Source organism: Pseudophryne corroboree, chromosome 7, assembly GCF_028390025.1.
Source record: "Pseudophryne corroboree isolate aPseCor3 chromosome 7, aPseCor3.hap2, whole genome shotgun sequence".
Classification (NCBI taxonomy): Eukaryota; Metazoa; Chordata; class Amphibia; order Anura; family Myobatrachidae; genus Pseudophryne; species Pseudophryne corroboree.
In genome coordinates this window covers 229,585,930-229,606,206 of record NC_086450.1, presented here as the reverse complement: position 1 = coordinate 229,606,206, position 20,277 = coordinate 229,585,930, and the positions used below count along the sequence as shown (strand labels likewise).

At 46.4% G+C, this 20,277-nt stretch overlaps 1 protein-coding gene across 34 annotated transcripts in view; it reads right to left on the bottom strand.

Moving 5' to 3' along the window:
* CLASP1 (cytoplasmic linker associated protein 1) overlaps positions 1-20,277 on the bottom strand; it is a 773,091-nt gene that overhangs the window by 119,836 nt on the left and 632,978 nt on the right. For all 34 annotated transcript variants that reach the window (XM_063933995.1, XM_063933998.1, XM_063934002.1 and 31 more), the window contains one exon: positions 2,364-2,514. In XM_063933995.1, the coding sequence (XP_063790065.1) occupies positions 2,364-2,514 (151 nt within the window). The remainder of the gene's footprint in view (positions 1-2,363; positions 2,515-20,277) is intronic.

Genomic DNA, 20,277 nt, shown 5'->3' with positions numbered 1-20,277 from the left:
GGGAAAGGATCATATAACGGATGGCTTTAGCCAATTTAGGCTGTAACTTTGCATCATCGCAATCGACACTGGAGTCAGAATCTGTGTCGATATCGGTGTCAACAATTTGGGATAGTGGGCGCTTCTGAGACCCTGACGGCCTCTGCGACATAGGATCAGGCATGGGCTGAGACCCCGGCTGTCCTAAGGCTTCAGCTTTATCCAACCTTTTATGCAAGGAAGTAACATTATCGTTTAAAACCTTCCACATAACCATCCAATCGGGTGTCGGCGGCGACCCCACATTCATTTGTTCCCGCTCTTCCACATAGCCTTCGTCAAACATGCCGACACAAGCGTACCGACACACCACACACACAGGGGATGCTTTTTTTGAAGACCGTTCCCCCACAAGGCCTTTTGGAGAGACAGAGAGAGAGAGTATGCCAGCACACACCCCAGCGCTATATGTCCCAGGAATCATACAGTAACTTAGTGTTAACCCAGTAGCTGCTGTATATACTGTTTTTGCGCCTAATTTATGTGCCCCCCCCCCTCTCTTTTTACCCTCTTCTACCGTGTTTCTGCAGGGGAGAGCCTGGGGAGCTTCCTCTCAGCGGAGCTGTGGAGAGAAAATGGCGCTGGTGAGTGCTGAGGAAGAAGACCCGCCCCCTCAGCGGCGGGCTTCTGTCCCGCGTTTCTGTGTAAAAATATGGCGGGGGCCCATGCATATATACAGTGCCCAACTGTATATATGCCCACTTTTGCCAAGAGGTCTCTAATTGCTGCCCAGGGCGCCCCCCCCTGCGCCCTACATTGACCGGAGTATGTGGGTGTAGTGTGGGAGCAATGGCGCACAGCTGCAGTGCTGTGCGCTACCTGGAGTCTTCTGCCGCCTATTTCAAAGTCTTCTTGCTTCTTTCACCGGCTTCTGTCTTCCGGCTCTGCGAGGGGGACGGCGGCGCGGCTCCGGGATCGGACGACAAAGGGTGAGATCCTGTGTACGATCTCTCTGGAGCTAATGGTGTCCAGTATCCTAAGAAGCAGGACCTATCTTCAGTGAGTAGGGCTGCTTCTCTCCCCTCAGTCCCACGTAGCAGAGAGTCTGTTGCCAGCAGATCTCTCTGAAAATAAAAAAAACCTAACAAAATACTTTCTTTTATAGCAAGCTCAGGAGAGCTCACTAAGTAGCACCCAGCTCGTCCGGGCACAGATTCAAACTGAGGTCTGGAGGAGGGACATAGAGGGAGGAGCCAGAGCACACCAGTATCCAAATTATTTCTTAAAGTGCCCTGTCTCCTGCGGAGCCAGTCTATTCCCCATGGTCCTTACGGAGTCCCCAGCCTCCACTAGGACGTTAGAGGAAAAAAAAAATGTGATGTTCAGTTTGTTTGCAAATATAATATTTTATGCATCCAGAGACTTATTGCACACCCCTTGTTTACTGTACCTGACTGGAGTTTCTGAACCTGCATAAGGAGTGCTACGATACAGAGGCCATGGCTTTTTTCCATGCCAAGTTTCATTGTGCTTCATATACAGACTCAGTCACACACAGACATATGTGTCGCATATGAAATTACTCAGTACTGTCTCCTGGTGTGTCCTACTCACGTCACGTTGTGATTAAAACACATTTTTGGCAAAAAAAGATGCCCAACGCTAGCAGTGTCTGATGGGACCTGGTGGCTCACTTGCACCAGGCATCTCGCGCTGCATGGAATATTGAGGCTAGATTTATGATGACGCATCTGCAGTTCTTAAAACCAAAAAATATTTAGGGACTCCCTCCAAATGCACTGCTGGTTTCCTTCGGTTTAGGAGTCTCAGGGGGCTACCTAGCATGTGGATAAATAAGGGTATTGTGTGTGGAGTGATAACGAATGAAACGAGTGGATAAAGGTCTTCTGTAACAATTTTCTGAAAAATTAGTTTTTTTTTAATGGATGATGGTATATGACCTAGGGATAATAGTGATAATGTTATTTTAAATGTTGGTAGTCTATTTATGGGTATATTTTGTGGATAAAAGTGTTGTGCCCAATTCTTATATTCTAATAATTTATCTTTAGCTGTAAGTAACTCAGTTTTTCTAAACTTAACATACCACCTGCACACACTCGCTTCTTCAAATCTCTGATAGCAAGCAGCAAAAACACAGGGGGCCATTTGACTATGCTATCAAAAACTTGACTAGCTGAAATTCAGGATACAGAAGCACCAGCAGCTTCTATAGCCAATACTGGTGCTTCCATTTGGCTGCACGATTATGAAACTGTGGTAATAATGACAGGTCATACACACTGTATAAATAATTATATAAACACACAAATAGCATTACAAACTATTCCTAAAGACATGTGACCATTTCTATTGCCTCTTACCATGTCACCGTCCTTCCTTCCATCCCGTTTAACCGGCTCATTAAGATCCTCTTGACTACGGAAGCTAAATTTCTCAATGGCTTCAGTGACGCCACGAAGGGAGCTGTAGATTTCATCGGAATTCAGGTTTTCAGTGTCATAATCCAGCAAACTGCAAGTAAAACACCAGAAAGATTAAAGTAGGCACAAGTACATATCCCCTAGGCTCCTCTATGTTGCTAAAAGCATGGTGAAATAAGACACGTGACAAGTCCAGGTCAGTACAACATACCCATCCAATAAATGCAAAATCTGTATTGAGTAACAATTCTGGACTCAGTAAATCCAGTGTTCTCCCCAGGAAATGTTGGCAACAAGGAGCAGCCAGGTGGGGACCTTTGTGCAAAAAAAAAAAAAAAAGGGGGGTGGGGTGGATCAGGGGGGTTGAAGTGGCGTTGTCACATAATAGTACTGATTTACATTATGCTCACACATTATGGCCCCTTATTGAACACTACACACACACATATTGCACACTATGCCCGCACAGTAGTGCCCCTTATACCTACTATAATAAATACTGTGTGTGTATGTATATATGTGTATATATATATATATGTATATGAATATGAAGAGGCACTCAATCATTATAGTAACGTAGCAAAAACTTTTCAATTTATTTTCACCCAGGATAGGGCACTCCTAAAAATCACAAAAATGGTGGTGGCTCAGCATAAAAATGTAACAACATCTTCATCAATTATAGCACTCTCAGTGCATCAGCAATTCAGAGATTATAATGACATTAAGAAGGTCAATGTAATTTGTTCAAACCAGTCCATCGACCTCGGTCACTAAATGACCGGTCATGACTTGTGCATCATATCAACGCCACCTTCCACAGTCTAGAGACATCTCAAGATGGCTACTTTATGCCCCCTCGTGTGTAGACGTAAGACGGCAGACAATGGAGAGCAGACAGTTGACATCTGGTGGTATGTGTGCTGCGGTTGCCGCACACATGCCACAGGTAGTAATGACAGCAATATGCCCCCCCAAGTTTCTTTGAATTTGAGCTTGTGTGGTGGGATGAGCACCAGGCCCTACCTGTGCTTGGACATGTTGGCCCCACCGGCGGCTGCACACATGCACTTCTCAGCTAGAGCGCAGGAGAACAGATATGGGAGGAGACCTCGTTATGTAAGGTGCTGGATGGTGACGGAGATGCCGCGCAGGGGAGTAACAGGCTGTGCGGGATCACTAGGTTGGCTCCACCACCGTGCAGACACTGCGACCGCTTGTGTTTGGCTCACAAACAGTAACAAATTTATACGGGCGCTGCCAACAGCCCAGCGGCCCTCTCTTTATGTCATTGGCGGAGTAGCAAGTAGCATGGTTATTTGTCGGAAAGACCGCCCAAAAAAATAAATTGTGGGAAGAACAATGACCTCAATATACCACTGTATGGGTTAATGATGCATACAGGAATTAGTCAAAGTCAAGTCTAAAAAAAAGTCCAATAAGTAACAAACTGTAAACACTGTTAAGTCAACTGGTGAATAATTGATGTAAGATACCAAATGACTAAAACTTTTCAAACTAAACAGAATTAAAAGATTAAGGACAAGTTACCATATGAAGAAACATTCTGAAACTTATGGACAGGGATCTCACACCAAGGGCATGTTACTGTATGAAGGAACATTCTAAAACGTATGGACAGGATCTCACACCATTAGCCCTCAGACTGTTGGAACACGTCCTTATGAAAGGTTTGGTTGAATAAATTGTTTACAAACCATGTTTTGCTGTTAACTCAAAGGAATAGAAAACTGATTTTGTGGGAAAAAAATCTTAAACCACTTAACGGACGATTTTTTCACCCAAAAAACTGCTCCAAAATTGTTTTTTTTAATGAGTGAATTAGGTGAAGAACATGAATTTAACTTTATCCAAAAGGATTTTTGTGAAAATAATAATATTTTTTAAAAATTTTTTTGTAAAAAGCATAAAAAAAATCTTTTATTCTCAAACATTGGAACATCGGTTGAGAAAATCTGTAACATCACAACGATACTTTTCCCCCCAAAGACAGCTGCCAGGTACACTGGGAGGGGGGAAGAAGGGGGGCTTGGTCTGGGGTGGCTTGGGGAGGTTGTTTTACACTTTCCCAGCGGCTGCTATTGTCTGCAGCCGCTGGGTGGGGGGTCCTGACGAGCTGACTGATCAGCAATGATAGGCAGCATGGCAACACTGAGGGGAGGGTGTAGAGAGGCAGAGGGACCTTCTGGTGCCTCTGAGAACAGCAGCGGAGGGCAGTTTCTCTGCCCTGCCGCTGCTAACGCTATCTGGCTAGTCACATCCTGTGCGACGAGGTCAGATAAATCACTTGCTGGTATGGTCGCATCTGATGTGACCATGCCAGGCAAGTGGTTAAAGAAACAAGAATCATCAATAGGGAATATTTTTAAGTCAAATTGCGGGTGATATCCTTTAAACACAGTGTTTATGTGACATGCACAGCACAAATTACCTCAATAACCCCAGCATAAGAGGAATGGTTGACCCAAATCTATGCTGTTAAACAAGCTAACAGCATATGGTACATTAGGCATTAAACAAAAAATAAACCCACATAAATATATACAGTAAGAACTACATTACAGTTCTTAAACTCCACAGCAACCTGGCCAAGTACTACAACATACATTCTAAAATTGCATGTGATTAATATACCGCCTGTCGGGATTCCAGCGTTCGGTAAACCAACAGGCAGCTAAATGCCAGTGGCCAGCATCTCGATCGCAGCCCGTATTCTCACTCGGGTGGTGAGTCCACCTGTATGCGGTTTGCCAGCTGTCCGTGTCAGGATACTGACAGCCAGCATCCCGACAGCCACTTTATATTATATGTATTCCTCTAAAACTGCTACTTAGGAAGGCAATGCTTCACTATCTTGCATAAATCTGTGTAATGTTTGCAGTCTACTTAGTAACATATCAGTGACAATACAAAGGACCAAGGTCAGTGATATCACTGTAAGCATGACTACCATGCTGCGCTTTTTTGTTTTAGCCTTTTTTCTTCTATCAATACTACTTGAAACATTGTCAGATGCCACATCAGTTTCTGATGGAGTTAAAAACACACTAAACTGAATAAAAGACATTCAAAATATACTTTGACTAAATAAATAAAATTTACTTCCGATTTTTCAAGGAGCAGTATGAGTGATGGAACAAGAAAGATTGGCATTATTGCTTTAACAAAGAGGATTATTATTTGCACCAGCCATTAATGCCGTGTAAGTGTACCTGTCTACACACCGCCCCACCTCCAATCTTAGACATCAACAATGATGATGATGCTGCTATATTGATATCGGATGGCTTTGCTTACCCAGAAATAATAAGAATTTACTTACCGATAATTCTATTTCTCGTAGTCCGTAGTGGATGCTGGGGACTCCGTCAGGACCATGGGGAATAGCGGCTCCGCAGGAGACAGGGCACAAAATAAAGCTTTAGGATTAGGTGGTGTGTACTGGCTCCTCCCCCTATGACCCTCCTCCAAGCCTCAGTTAGGATACTGTGCCCGAACGAGCGTACACAATAAGGAAGGATATTGAACCCCGGGTAAGACTCATACCAGCCACACCAATCACACCGTACAACTTGTGATCTGAACCCAGTTAACAGTATGACAAACGTAGGAGCCTCTGAACAGACGGCTCACAACAAATAACAACCCGATTTTTTTGTAACAATAACTATGTACAAGTATTGCAGACAATCCGCACTTGGGATGGGCGCCCAGCATCCACTACGGACTACGAGAAATAGAATTATCGGTAAGTAAATTCTTATTTTCTCTAACGTCCTAAGTGGATGCTGGGGACTCCGTCAGGACCATGGGGATTATACCAAAGCTCCCAAACGGGCGGGAGAGTGCGGATGACTCTGCAGCACCGAATGAGAGAACTCAAGGTCCTCCTCAGCCAGGGTATCAAATTTGTAGAATTTTGCAAACGTGTTTGCCCCTGACCAAGTAGCAGCTCGGCAGAGTTGTAATGCCGAGACTCCCCGGGCAGCCGCCCAGGATGAGCCCACTTTCCTTGTGGAATGGGCCTTGACAGATTTAGGTTGTGGCAAGCCTGCCACAGAATGTGCAAGTTGAATTGTGCTACAAATCCAACGAGCAATCGTCTGCTTAGAAGCAGGAGCACCCATCTTGTTGGGTGCATACAATATAAGCAGTGAGTCAGACTTTCTGACTCCCGCCGTTCTTGAAATATATATTTTCAATGCCCGGACCACGTCCAACAACTTGGAATCCTCCAACTCGTTAGTAGCCGCAGGCACCACAATAGGCTGGTTCAGGTGAAACGCTGACACCACCTTAGGCAGAAAATGAGGACGCGTCCGCAGTTCTGCCCTGTCCGTATGGAAAATCAGATATGGGCTCTTATATGACAAAGCCGCCAATTCTGATACTCTCATGGCTGAAGCCAGGGCCAGTAGCATGGTTACTTTCCATGTAAGATACTTCAGCTCCACCGATTTGAGCGGCTCAAACCAATGGGATTTGAGAAAATCCAAGACTACATTAAGATCCCACGGTGCCACTGGGGGCACAACCGGGGGCTGTATATGTAGTACTCCTTTTACAAAAGTCTGGACTTCAGGAACTGAAGCCAATTCTTTCTGGAAGAAAATCGACAGGGCCGAAATTTGAACCTTAATGGACCCCAATTTGAGGCCCATAGACAATCCTGTTTGCAGGAAATGTAGGAATCGACCCAGTTGAAATTCCTCTGTGGGGGCCTTCCTGGCCTCACACCACGCAACATATTTTCTCCAAATGCGGTGATAATGTTGTGCAGTCACCTCCTTCCTGGCTTTTACCAGTGTAGGAATGACCTCTTCCGGAATGCCTTTTTCCTTTAGAATTCGGCGTTCAACCGCCATGCCGTCAAACGCAGCCGCGGTAAGTCTTGGAATAGACACGGTCCCTGCTGAAGCAGGTCCCGTCTTAGAGGTAGAGGCCACGGATCCTCCGTGAGCATCTCTTGAAGTTCCGGGTACCAAGTTCTTCTTGGCCAATCCGGAGCCACTAGTATCGTTCTTACTCCCTTTTGCCGTATAATTCTCAGTACTTTTGGTATGAGAGGCAGAGGAGGAAACACATACACTGACTGGAACACCCACGGTGTTACCAGAGCGTCCACAGCTATTGCCTGAGGATCTCTTGACCTGGCGCAATACCTGTCCAGTTTTTTGTTGAGGCGGGACGCCATCATATCCACCATTGGTTTTTCCCAACGTTTCACAATCATGTGGAAGACTTCTGGATGAAGTCCCCACTCTCCCGGGTGTAGATCGTGTCTGCTGAGGAAGTCTGCTTCCCAGTTGTCCACTCCCGGAATGAATACTGCTGACAGTGCTATCACATGATCTTCCGCCCAGCGAAGAATCCTTGCAGCTTCTGCCATTGCTGTCCTGCTTCTTGTGCCGCCCTGTCTGTTTACGTGGGCGACTGCCGTGATGTTGTCCGACTGGATCAACACCGGCTGACCCTGAAGCAGGGGTTTTGCCAGACTTAGAGCATTGTAAATCGCTCTTAGCTCCAGTATATTTATGTGAAGAGACATCTCCAGGCTTGACCATACTCCCTGGAAGTTTCTTCCTTGTGTGACCGCTCCCCAGCCTCTCAGACTGGCATCCGTGGTCACCAGGACCCAGTCCTGTATGCCGAATCTGCGGCCCTCTAACAGATGAGCACTCTGTAACCACCACAGAAGAGACACCCTTGTCCGTGGCGATAAGGTTATCCGCTGATGCATCTGCAGATGCGATCCGGACCATTTGTCCAGCAGATCCCACTGAAAAGTTCGTGCGTGGAATCTGCCGAATGGAATCGCTTCGTAAGAAGCCACCATCTTTCCCAGGACTCTTGTGCATTGATGCACAGACACTGTCCCTGGTTTTAGGAGGTTCCTGACAAGTTCGGATAACTCCCTGGCTTTCTCCTCCGGAAGAAACACCTTTTTCTGAACCGTGTCCAGAATCATTCCCAGGAACAGCAGACGTGTTGTCGGGGTCAACTGAGATTTTGGAAAATTCAGAATCCACCCGTGTTGTTGCAGCACTACTTGGGTTAGTGCTACTCCGTCCTCCAGCTGTTCTCTGGACCTTGCCCTTATCAGGAGATCGTCCAAGTAAGGGATAATTAATACGCCTCTTCTTCGCAGAAGAATCATCATTTCGGCCATTACCTTGGTAAAGACCCGAGGTGCCGTGGACAATCCAAACGGCAGCGTCTGAAACTGATAATGACAGTTTTGCACCACGAACCTGAGGTACCCTTGATGTGAAGGGCAAATTGGGACATGCAGGTAAGCATCCTTTATGTCCAGGGACACCATAAAGTCCCCTTCTTCCAGATTCGCTATCACTGCTCTGAGTGACTCCATCTTGAACTTGAATTTTTGTATGTACAGGTTCAAAGATTTCAGATTTAGAATAGGTCTTACCGAGCCGTCCGGCTTCGGTACCACAAATAGCGTGGAGTAATACCCCTTTCCCTGTTGTAGGAGGGGTACCTTGACTATCACCTGCTGAGAAAACAGCTTGTGAATGGCTTCCAATACCGTCGCCCTGTCTGAGGGAGACGTTGGCAAAGCAGACTTTAGGAACCGGCGAGGGGGAGACTTCTCGAATTCCAACCTGTAACCCTGAGATACTACCTGCAGAATCCAGGGGTCCACCTGTGAGCAAGCCCACTGTGCGCTGAAATTCTTGAGTCGACCCCCCACCGTTCCTGAGTCCGCTTGTAAGGCCCCAGCGTCATGCTGAGGGCTTTGCAGAACCCTGGGAGGGCTTCTGTTCCTGGGCAGGGGCTGCTTGCTGCCCTCTCTTACCCCTTCCTCTGCCCCGAGGCAGATATGACTGTCCTTTTGTCCGCTTGTTCTTATAGGAACGAAAGGACTGCGGCTGAAAAGACGGTGTCTTATTCTGTTGGGAGGGGGTCTGAGGTAAAAAGGTGGATTTTCCGGCAGTTGCCGTGGCCACCAGATCCGATAGACCGACGCCAAATAATTCCTCCCCTTTATACGGCAATACTACCATATGTCGTTTGGAATCCGCATCACCTGACCACTGTCGCGTCCATAAACTCCTTCTGGCAGATATGGACATCGCATTTACTCTCGATGCCAGAGTGCAAATATCTCTCTGCGCATCTCGCATATAAAGGAAAGCATCCTTTAATTGCTCTATAGTCAATAAAATACTGTCCCTATCCAGGGTATCAATATTTTCAGTCAGGGAATCCAACCAGACGACCCCAGCACTGCACATCCAGGCTGAGGCGATGGCCGGTCGCAGTATAACACCAGTATGTGTGTATATACTTTTTAGGGTAGTTTCCAGTCTCCTATCCGCTGGATCCTTGAGGGCGGCCGTATCAGGAGACGGTAACGCCACTTGTTTTGATAAGCGTGTGAGCGCCTTATCCACCCTAGGGGGTGTTTCCCAGCGCGCCCTAACCTCTGGCGGGAAAGGGTATAATGCTAATAACTTTTTTGAAATTAGCATTTTTCTATCTGGGTTTACCCACGCTTCATCACATACATCATTTAATTCCTCTGATTCAGGAAAAACTACAGGTAGTTTTTTCACCCCCCACATAATACCCCTTTTTGTGGTACTTGCAGTATCAGAGATATGCAAAGCCTCCTTCATTGCCGTGATCATATAACGTGTGGCCCTACTTGAAAATACGTTTGTTTCATCACCGTCGACACTAGATTCAGTGTCTGTGTCTGGGTCTGTGTCGACCGACTGAGGTAAAGGGCGCTTTACAGCCCCTGACGGTGTCTGAGACGCCTGGGCAGGTACTAACTGGTTTGCCGGCCGTCTCATGTCGTCAACTGATTTTTGTAATGTGCTGACATTATCACGTAATTCCATAAACAAAGCCATCCATTCCGGTGTCGACTCCCTGGGGGGTGACATCACCATTATCGGCAATTGCTCTGCCTCCACGCCAACATCGTCCTCATACATGTCGACACACACGTACCGACACACAGCAGACACACAGGGAATGCTCTTATCGAAGACAGGACCCCACTAGCCCTTTGGGGAGACAGAGGGAGAGTTTGCCAGCACACACCCAAGCGCTATAATATATATGGGAACAACCTTATATAAGTGTTGTTCCTTATAGCAGCTTAAATATATCCAATATATCGCCAAAAAATGCCCCCCCTCTCTGTTTTACCCTGTTTCTGTAGTGCAGTGCAGGGGAGAGTCCTGGGAGCCTTCCTCACAGCGGAGCTGAGCAGGAAAATGGCGCTGTGTGCTGAGGAGAATAAGCCCCGCCCCCTATTTCGGCGGGCTTTCCTCCCGTAGATTTAGATAACTGGCATGGGTTAAATACATACATATAGCCTTAATGGCTATATGTGATGTATTCTTTTGCCTTAAGGTATTAAAATATTGCTGCCCAGGGCGCCCCCAGCAGCGCCCTGCACCCTCCGTGACCGCTTGGTGTGAAGTGTGTGACAACAATGGCGCACAGCTGCAGTGCTGTGCGCTACCTTCATGAAGACTGAAGAGCCTTCTGCCGCCTGTTTCCGGACCTTCAATCTTCAGCATCTGTAAGGGGGTTCGGCGGCGCGGCTCCGGGACGAACCCCAGGGTGAGACCTGTGTTCCGACTCCCTCTGGAGCTAATGGTGTCCAGTAGCCTAAGAATCCAATCCATCCTGCACGCAGGTGAGTTGAAATTCTCTCCCCTAAGTCCCTCGATGCAGTGAGCCTGTTGCCAGCAGGACTCACTGAAAATAAAAAACCTAAAAAACTTTTTCTAAGCAGCTCTTTAAGAGAGCCACCTAGATTGCACCCTGCTCGGACGGGCACAAAAACCTAACTGAGGCTTGGAGGAGGGTCATAGGGGGAGGAGCCAGTACACACCACCTAATCCTAAAGCTTTATTTTGTGCCCTGTCTCCTGCGGAGCCGCTATTCCCCATGGTCCTGACGGAGTCCCCAGCATCCACTTAGGACGTTAGAGAAAAATGCACTTAAGTTTTTCTTGAATGTTGGAGTGCTGGTTTTGTTTGCTCATATGCCATCTAATGGATCTGAGAAAAGGAGATTTATGGTAGACTTACCATAGTTAAATCTCCTTCTGAGAGGTACACTGGGTTCCACAGGGAATACATTGGGGTTGTAGAGTTGGATCTTGATCCAGAGGCACCAACAGGCTAAAGCTTTGACTGTTCCCAGGATGCAGGCCTCCTCTATAACCCCACCTCCGGACACTGGCGCTCAGATTCATTAACCAGTCCAATGCAGTAGCAGTTAAAAGAGTAGGCAGATATTAGTCACATAGAACCACATTCTCACGACAGGAGAAGGAAACAGCGGCTAATGCCATACAAACCCAAAGAAGCTAAGTGCGTCAGGGTGTGCGCCCTGTGGAACCTAGTGTACCTCGCAGAAAGAGATTTAACTATGGTAAGTCTACGACATATCTCCTTTTCTGCAGCGGGGTACACTGTGTTCCACAGGGAATACATCGGGGATGTCCTAAAGCAGTTCCTTATGGGTCCAAAGGAAGCATCCTGGGAGGTGGAAGTATCAAAGGCACATAACCTAATGAACGTATTCACTAAGGACCACGTACCTGCCTCGCACAATTGTTCAGCGGACGCGCCTCGGCGGGCCGCCCAAGAAGGTCCAACAGACCGAGCAGAATGGGCTTTGATAGCAGCAGGAGCTGGAAGACCAGCCTGTGCATAAGCTTGTGCAATCACCATATTAATCCATCTGGCCAAGGTTTGCATATTCGCAGGCCAGCCACGTTTGTGAAAACCAGAAAGTACAAAAAGGGTATCGGACCTCCTGAGAGAGGCAGTCCTCTCCACGTAAATACAGAGAGCCTGTACCACATCCAAAGCCGCTATTTGGAGGACAAATCAGAAGAGATAAAAGCCGGAACCACAATCTCTTGGTTAAGGTGAAAAGATGACACCACCTTAGGCAAATAACCAGGGTGAGTTCGAAGAACTGCCCGGTCACGGTGAAAGATCAGAGAGGGCAGACGACAGTACAAAGCTTTTAAGTCCGACACCCTCCCAGCAGAGGCAATAGCCAGCAGAAAGACGACCTTAAGCGTAAGATATATACGGTCCATAGACTCAAGAGGTTCTTGGGAGGGCATTCAAGACAACAGACAGATCCCATGGAGCCACAGGGGGGACATAGGGAGGCTGAATCCGTAAAACGCCTTGAGTGAAAGAATGAACGCCAGGAATAGATGCAATCTTCCTCTGAAACCACACCAACAAGGCAGAAATGTGAACCTTGAGGGAGGCCAGACGAAGGCCTAAATCTAGGCCTTGTTGCAGAAAAGCCCAAAGTTTGGAAGTTCTGAAATTGGATGCATCGTAATTCTTAGCAGCACACCAAATGAAGTAAGAATTCCAGACCTTATAATAAATCCATGCAGAAGCCGGTTTGCAGGCCTTCAACACAGTTTGGATAACCCCCTCTGAGAATCCTTTGGCCCTAGGAAGTGAAGCTTCAAGAGCCAGGTCCGGGTAGACACAAAAGTCCTGGACGAGGTGGTCTGGGCGTTGAGAAAGCAGAAGAGGACGCTCAATCGATAGACCCTGCAGGTCTGAGAACCAATGTCGTCTGGGCCACGCTGGAGCGACTAGGAGTATTCCTCCTTTTTGCTTGAACTTCTGTAGTACCCTGGACAGGAGTGACACTGTAGGAAACACGTATGGCAGCCGAAAGTTGCATGGAATTGCTAGAGCGTCCACGAATGCTGCTTGAGCATCCCTTGTCCCTGATCCGAAGACCAGAACCTTGTGATTGTATTGAGACACCATCAGGTCTACATCTGGCAGGCCTCACTTGTCCACTATAAGTTGAAAGACTTCCGGATGAAGACTCCACTCTCCGGCGTGAACGTCCTAACGACTGAAGAAATCCGCTTTTCAGTTGAGGACTTCGGGAATGAACACGGCCGATATTGCTGGCCGATGGCCGAACACTGCCCGAAATTCTAGAATGTTTATCGGGAGGAGAGATTCCTCCTTGGTCCACCGACCCTGGAGAGAGTGTTGCTCTAACACCGCGCCCCAACCCCGCAGACTGGTGTCCGTTGTCAGTAGGACCCAGTTGATCCAGAAGGGACGGCCCCTGCACAACCGTTGGTCCCGTAGCCACCAGCTCAGTGACAGACGAACCTCCGGAGTCAAGGAGATCATTTGAGACCTGATCCGATGGGGCAGGCCATCCCACTTGGCAAGGATTACCTGCTGCAGAGGGTGGGAATGAAATTGAGCGTACTCTACCATGTCGAAAGCAGACACAATGAGGCCTAGTACTTGCATTGCCGAGTGTATCGACACTCCTGAGTGAGAAATGAAGTATCTGATCCTGTCCTGAAGTTTTAGGACTTTCTCTAGAGACAGAAACAGTCTTTGGCAGTGTGTCCAGCAGTCTCCCAGGTACACCGTGCTCCGAGCAGGGACCAGTGAGGATTTTTTCCAGTTGATGAATCACCCGTGGGCTTGTAGGAATTGGACCATCAGTTCCAGATGACTGAGGAGAACATCTTGGGAGTTCGCCAGGATCAGCAAGTCGTCCAGATACGGCAGGATCCTGATTCCCTGATGGCGGAGAAGGGCCGTTATCACGGCCATGACCTTGGTGAAGATCCGAGGGGCCGTGGCCAGTCCAAATGGCAGAGCCTGGAATTGGAATTTGGTTTTATTGTCATTAAATATAAAACGCATGAACAATCAATGAAATTTTCATGTAAGCAAAAGAACAAACCACGAAATATATATAGCACAAAGAACAATACCATAAGATACTTTAAAAAAAGCCGTAAGGACATGATAACACATAGGCAGCTGCGACAATCCTATCTACATTTATAACCATTAAGCATTGTTATAGCCCTAGGAAAAAAGCTATCTTTCAGCCTGCTGGTCTTACACAATATCGATCTATAGCGAGAGTTTGAGGGGAGTAAAGTAAACATCCCAAAATTAGGATAAGTCGCATCACCCAGTATACTCCCAGCCTTCGCAAGGAGCCTCTTCTCATAAACAGACTGAATACTAGGCAATTGTAACCCAATTATCTTGCCAGCAGTTTTCACAATTTTTTCCAATGACTTACGCTCTATAATACTACAATTTCCGAACCAGGCTAAAATACCATAAGTAAGAACACTCTCGATAATACATGAATAAAAGTTAATTAAAATTACCTCTTTTATACCTGCTGATCGCATCTTCCTAAGAAAGTATAAACGCTGTTGAGCTTTCTTTGTAGCAGCATTAACATAGGAATTCCATGACAAATCATTAGATATAGTCAAGCCTAAAAATCTAAATGTTACAGTCTCCACCTCCTGCTTATCTAAAATTAAGGGACCATAAATATACCTATTTTTTATTCTAAAATCGATAATCATCTCCTTGGTCTTTTTGACATTAAGTATCAAATGATTTTCTTGACTCCACTCCTTCAACCTACCTACTTCAGATATAAATTGTGAGTCATCATTTCCACCAATAAGACCCACGATGGCAATATCGTCTGCAAATTTGATTATATGCACAGAATCTGACTTTGAGACGCAATTGTAGGTAAACAAAGAATAGAGTAACGGACTCAACCCACAACCCTGTGGGACACCAGTGCTAATCATTACCTCACTAGTAATTTTATTATTAGTCCTGACTGCCTGCGGCCTGTCTGTTAGAAAATCAAAAATCCATCTACAGACAAAACTGTCCAAACCTAGCTGAGTCAGTTTATTAACTAAAGAAGTGGGAATAACAGTATTAAAAGCCGAACCGTAGTCTACAAATAAAATTCTTACGTAGGAATTCCTATTTTCTAAATGGGTGAGCACGTGGTGAAGTAAAGTGAGAGCAGCATCATCGGTTGATCTATTTGCTCTATATGCGAATTGAAAGGGATCCAAACTGTCCGGTAAAAAACCCTTTATGTGTCTCATAACTAATTTCTCAAATGACTTCATAATAAGTGAAGTAAGAGCGATTGGCCTGAAATCATTTGGCTCGCTGGTATTACTTTTTCCATTTTTCGGAATGGGAACAATTACTGTTGATTTAAAACTTTTGGGGACAACACATTGGGCAAGTGAAAGATTAAAAATGATAGTAAAAATTCCCGCTAACTGTTCAGAGCAATTCTTAATTACACTCCCTGGAATTCCATCGGGACCAGGGGCTTTACTAGATTTAATAGTGGCAAAGCACTTCTTTACAGACAATTCGTCCAATACCAATGGCACACCCTCACCCTCATTTACTCCCCACCTAGGAGGAAAATCAACAACCTTATCGAAACGTGAATAAAAAATATTCAATGTTTCACCAAACGTGGGATCCATGGGTTGTTCCAAGTTACCCTTATTAGCTTTACAGTCGGTGATATCCTGTATTCCCTTCCACAAGCTTCTCGCATCTCTATCGTTTTTAAATTTAGTTTCAAGTTTAGCCGAGAACGCTCTCTTTGCAGCACGAATTCCCCTTTTTAAATTTAATCTAGCGTCCCTAAAGGCAACCTGGTCATTAGATTTAAAAGCTCTATCCCTTGCTGTTAATAACGCTCTCACTGTATCATTTACCCACGGCTTATTATTTGCGAAGACTTTCACACGTCTCCTACCGGTGACACTCTCGATACAACAATTAATATAACCTAGTACCATAGAGGTAAGATAATCTACATTAACCAATTTATTGTTATTCTCCCCCTCCCGGGATTCCTCGATAAACAAATCCCAGTCAGTAAATTCCAACATATCTTGGAGTTTGACCATAGCCTCTTTTGGCCATGTCAATTGATAATGTAGGTTGGCAATAGCAAAGCGCAGATATTGCTGATGCGATATGGCAATAGGTATATGCAGGTAAGCATCCTGTATGTCCGGGGATACCATATAGTCTTCAGGTTCCATGGCCAGTACAATAGAGCGCAGAGTTTCCCTACGGAATTTGGACACTCTCACAAATTTGTTCAATGATTTGAGGTGGAGTATAGGCCGGAAGGACGCATTGGGTTTCGGGACTAGAAACAGGGTCGAATAATATCCTCTGCCTCTCTGGGACAGAGGTACAGTACCGGCACTACCACTCCTGTGTCCAGGAGGGATCGCACAACCAGGTGTAGAGCTTGCGCTTTCAACAAATCAGAAGGAATAACCGTCGTGCAGGACTGGCGAGGGGGTGTACCCGTGAGAGACAACTTCCCGCACCCAGGCATCTGAAATGGTCCTTAACCAGACCTTGGCGAAATGCAGAAGATGGCCTCCCACCCTGGGATCCCCCAGGGGGAGGCCCGGCCCGTCATGCAGCAGGGCTTGTCTTGTTTGGAGGTTTTGGCTTAGTGGTTTTGGATGCACGAGCCCGTCTCTGGTACACCTGACCCTTTGCGTTCCCTGGAGGTCGAAAAGGAACGAAAAGTGGTACCCTTAGCCTTCGGTGCAGAAGGATTAGTACTTGGGAGAAACGCAGTCTTAGCAGTCGCCAAGTCAGTCACAATCTTGTTCAGATCCTCCCCAAATAGGATGTCTCCCTTAAGAGGGAGCACCTCCAAGGTCATTTTGGAGTCCAGGTCCACCTTCCAGGACCTCAACCACAGAATTCGGTGAGCAAGTATAGACGAAGTAGACGCCTTGGCCGCCATTACACCTGCCTCAGAGGACGCCTCCTGAATATAGTGGGAGGTTGTGGTAATATGAGACAGATATTGTCTGGCAGTGTCAGAAGTATCCTGACGTAGCTCTTCCTCTAATGCCTGAACCCATGCTTCAATTCCTTTTGCAGCCCAGGAGGCTGCTATAGTGGGCCTATGTACAGAACTGGTAAGTAGACTTCAGGCATCCCACAACACGCTTATCCATTGGTTCCTTCAGTGAGGTGACAGGCACAGTGGTGACACCACAAGACGGGCGACATGAGAGTCCACCGGCGGTGGATTTTTCACTTGTTACTCAACTCGGCAGGGATAGGATAGCGAGCTAGCATTTTTTTTTTTAGACTGGGAGAATTTCTTTCCTGGAGAAGAGCAGGATTCCTGACGTATGTCGATTAAATGGTCAGAATGTAGCAAGACTACTTTAGTAACCTTCTGACGTTTGAACTTATCAGGTTTCTTATATGCATCAGTGGGATCTACCAAATCATCAATTTGTAGAATCAGCTTAATAGCCTCCACTAGGTCAGGAACAGCAACCTGAGTTGTAGGCTCCTCATCAGAAGCAACTGTATCAGTGTCTGACGGATCTGTATATTCCCCATCCTCATCAGAAGAATTATCTGAAATATTAGTGGATTGTGAGGAGGAAGCAGCCCGCTTAGATGACCCTTTGACCCCCCCCCCCCCCCCCCCCCCCCGGAGTTACATGGGGTAGACTTTGTCTACCCAGATACAACAATTAAATCAATCTTTGGTGAGACAAGTGTGTCCGCCCAGGGCGGATTAACTACAGTGACAATATGTGGCTGCAATGGCACAGGAGAGGACCCACAGGGAGCGTAAGACGTGTCACAAGCGTATTCAGTATACTTGAGAACGTTGATTGGCCACAGGGGCTGCGGGCTGACTGGGAGATGTATGGCACCCAGAACACGAACCATCAGTTAAAACTTCCCCCTCAGGTAAATCCTTGGTGCAAGCACTGCATGATGCAGAAGCGTCTGCGGATTTCCCGCCCTGTGTGGCAGACATTATAGGGAAGGTAGCTGTAGAGCGTTAACTGTACAATACAACCAGACAAATACAATACCTACAAATAACCCCGATTTATGTGACAGTAAATACAGGACACAAAACGAGAATGAAAGCAGCATGGAGGTGACTGAAATACACAGTAAAACACACAAAACAGTATATACTGTGTAGCCCTATATATGAGACCGTGACGCACCTAGCCCCCCAGGGTACAGAATACAATTATAGCAATAAGTGTGATACATGAGAATGAAATCCACACAGCAGCTACAGGCACACTCAGTCACAGGTACAATGCAGACAAACAATAAAACTGCACTGGACTAGTAAAACTATATATATATATATATATATATATATATATATATATATATATAAAGAGCAAAAATGACAGCACTCAAAACCATAGTACAGAATGAATAGATGGTGCAAGGCAGTAAAATAACATAAAGGCACTCGCTTTTCCAGCTCATTGGAAATAGCAAAACAAGCCAGCACTCACGGTTTAGATGAGAGAACGATGATGATTTATTCCATATCAAGGCGACAAGTGTACATTATTATTATTACATTTTATTTATAGGGCGCCACAAGTGTTTCGCAGCGTCGTACAAAGGACAGTACAGGGAGACAAAACTTAGCATAACAGTAAATAAATAACAAATATGGAGTGCAGGTAACAAAGAGCAACACAATTCTCAAAACATAATACAGATTAGATGTAAGTAGCGAAGGAGTAATCATTGTACTACTTGGGGCTGGCGGCCATAGATAGAGATGAGCCTTTACCAGCAGGAGAGAAAGCAGGTAAAGATGGTCGCTGAGTGAAATGTGTCAAGAAGAGGGTTTAGACAAGAGGAAAGAGGGCCCTGCTCTGAAGAGCTAACAATCTAGTGGGGAGGGGCAACAGACAGATGACATGAGGTGCAAGCAGGTAGAAGCCTGATGGTGGTAAGCAAGCAAAGCAGAGATGTCCAAGGCATGGGGATGGAGAAGCAGCCTAAGGACTAGGTTATGCATTGGAGGGGTACGCTTTGATAAATAAGTGGGTTTTCAATGCCCGTTTGAAGCTTTGCAAGGTCGGGGAGAGTCTAATGGAGCGGGGGAGCGCATTCCACTGAAGGGGTGCAGCACGGGCAAAATCCTGAACTCGTGCATGGGAAGCAGTGACCAAGGCAGAGGAGAGGCGACGGTCATCAGCCGACCGTAGTGGGCGGGAGGGAGTATGAAGGAAGAGGAGGTTGGAGATGTAGGGAGCAGTGGAATTAGAGATGGCCTTGTATGTGAGGGTGAGGAGTTTGAAGAGGATTCTGTAGGGGAATGGGAGCCAGTGTAGATTTTGTTGAAGGGGAGTGGCAGAAGTGGAGCGGCGGGAGAGGAAGATGAGCCTAGCTGCAGAGTTGAGGACAGATTGGAGGGGAGCGATGTGGGAGCAAGTGAGGCCAGTACATATACAGGCACAGCCCAACAGCTGTTTCAACTGATACAGGTCTTCCTCAGGGGCTATCTGAGCAGTGTCTAGCACAGGGATATAAACATAAATTGGCGCCAAAACAGCAAAAAAACAGCATCCAATGGGAGGAGAGGGAGGCGGGACAAGCCCTGTATATTTTTTTTTTAAGATGATTCATTCCATATCAAGGCAACAAGTGTACATACAGGCACAGCCCGCGGCTCCCCGGCTCTCCAGCTCCGTCGTGTCATCGCTAATGTAAGCAAAGCCGGCACCGTCCCTGGCAACAGCTCTGGTGCGCTGTGTGCGAGGAGGGGGACACCAGCACAGACAACACTGAGCCCGCACAGGGGACTGGGACAGTGTAGGCTGCACACGGTATATAACAAGACATGGAATGTGGCATGACATAAAAAAGTGTAAAATATAGCGCTGAAAGAGAAAAACATATACTACATAATCACACAATGCACAAACAAAAAGAATAACCAATGCAAAATGCAAATAAGAGAATGCGCTCCGCTGGGTGTCGCTGATAAAAAGGTGTCAAACAATAGCCGTAAACTGTCCCGTATGGACAGATCCCTGAAGCAATAACAATCATTAAGGCACTGTAGGCATTAAATGGACCAATAGGTCTAACTCAATCATATATCAGAAATGACAGCGGCAGTTAATGGCACA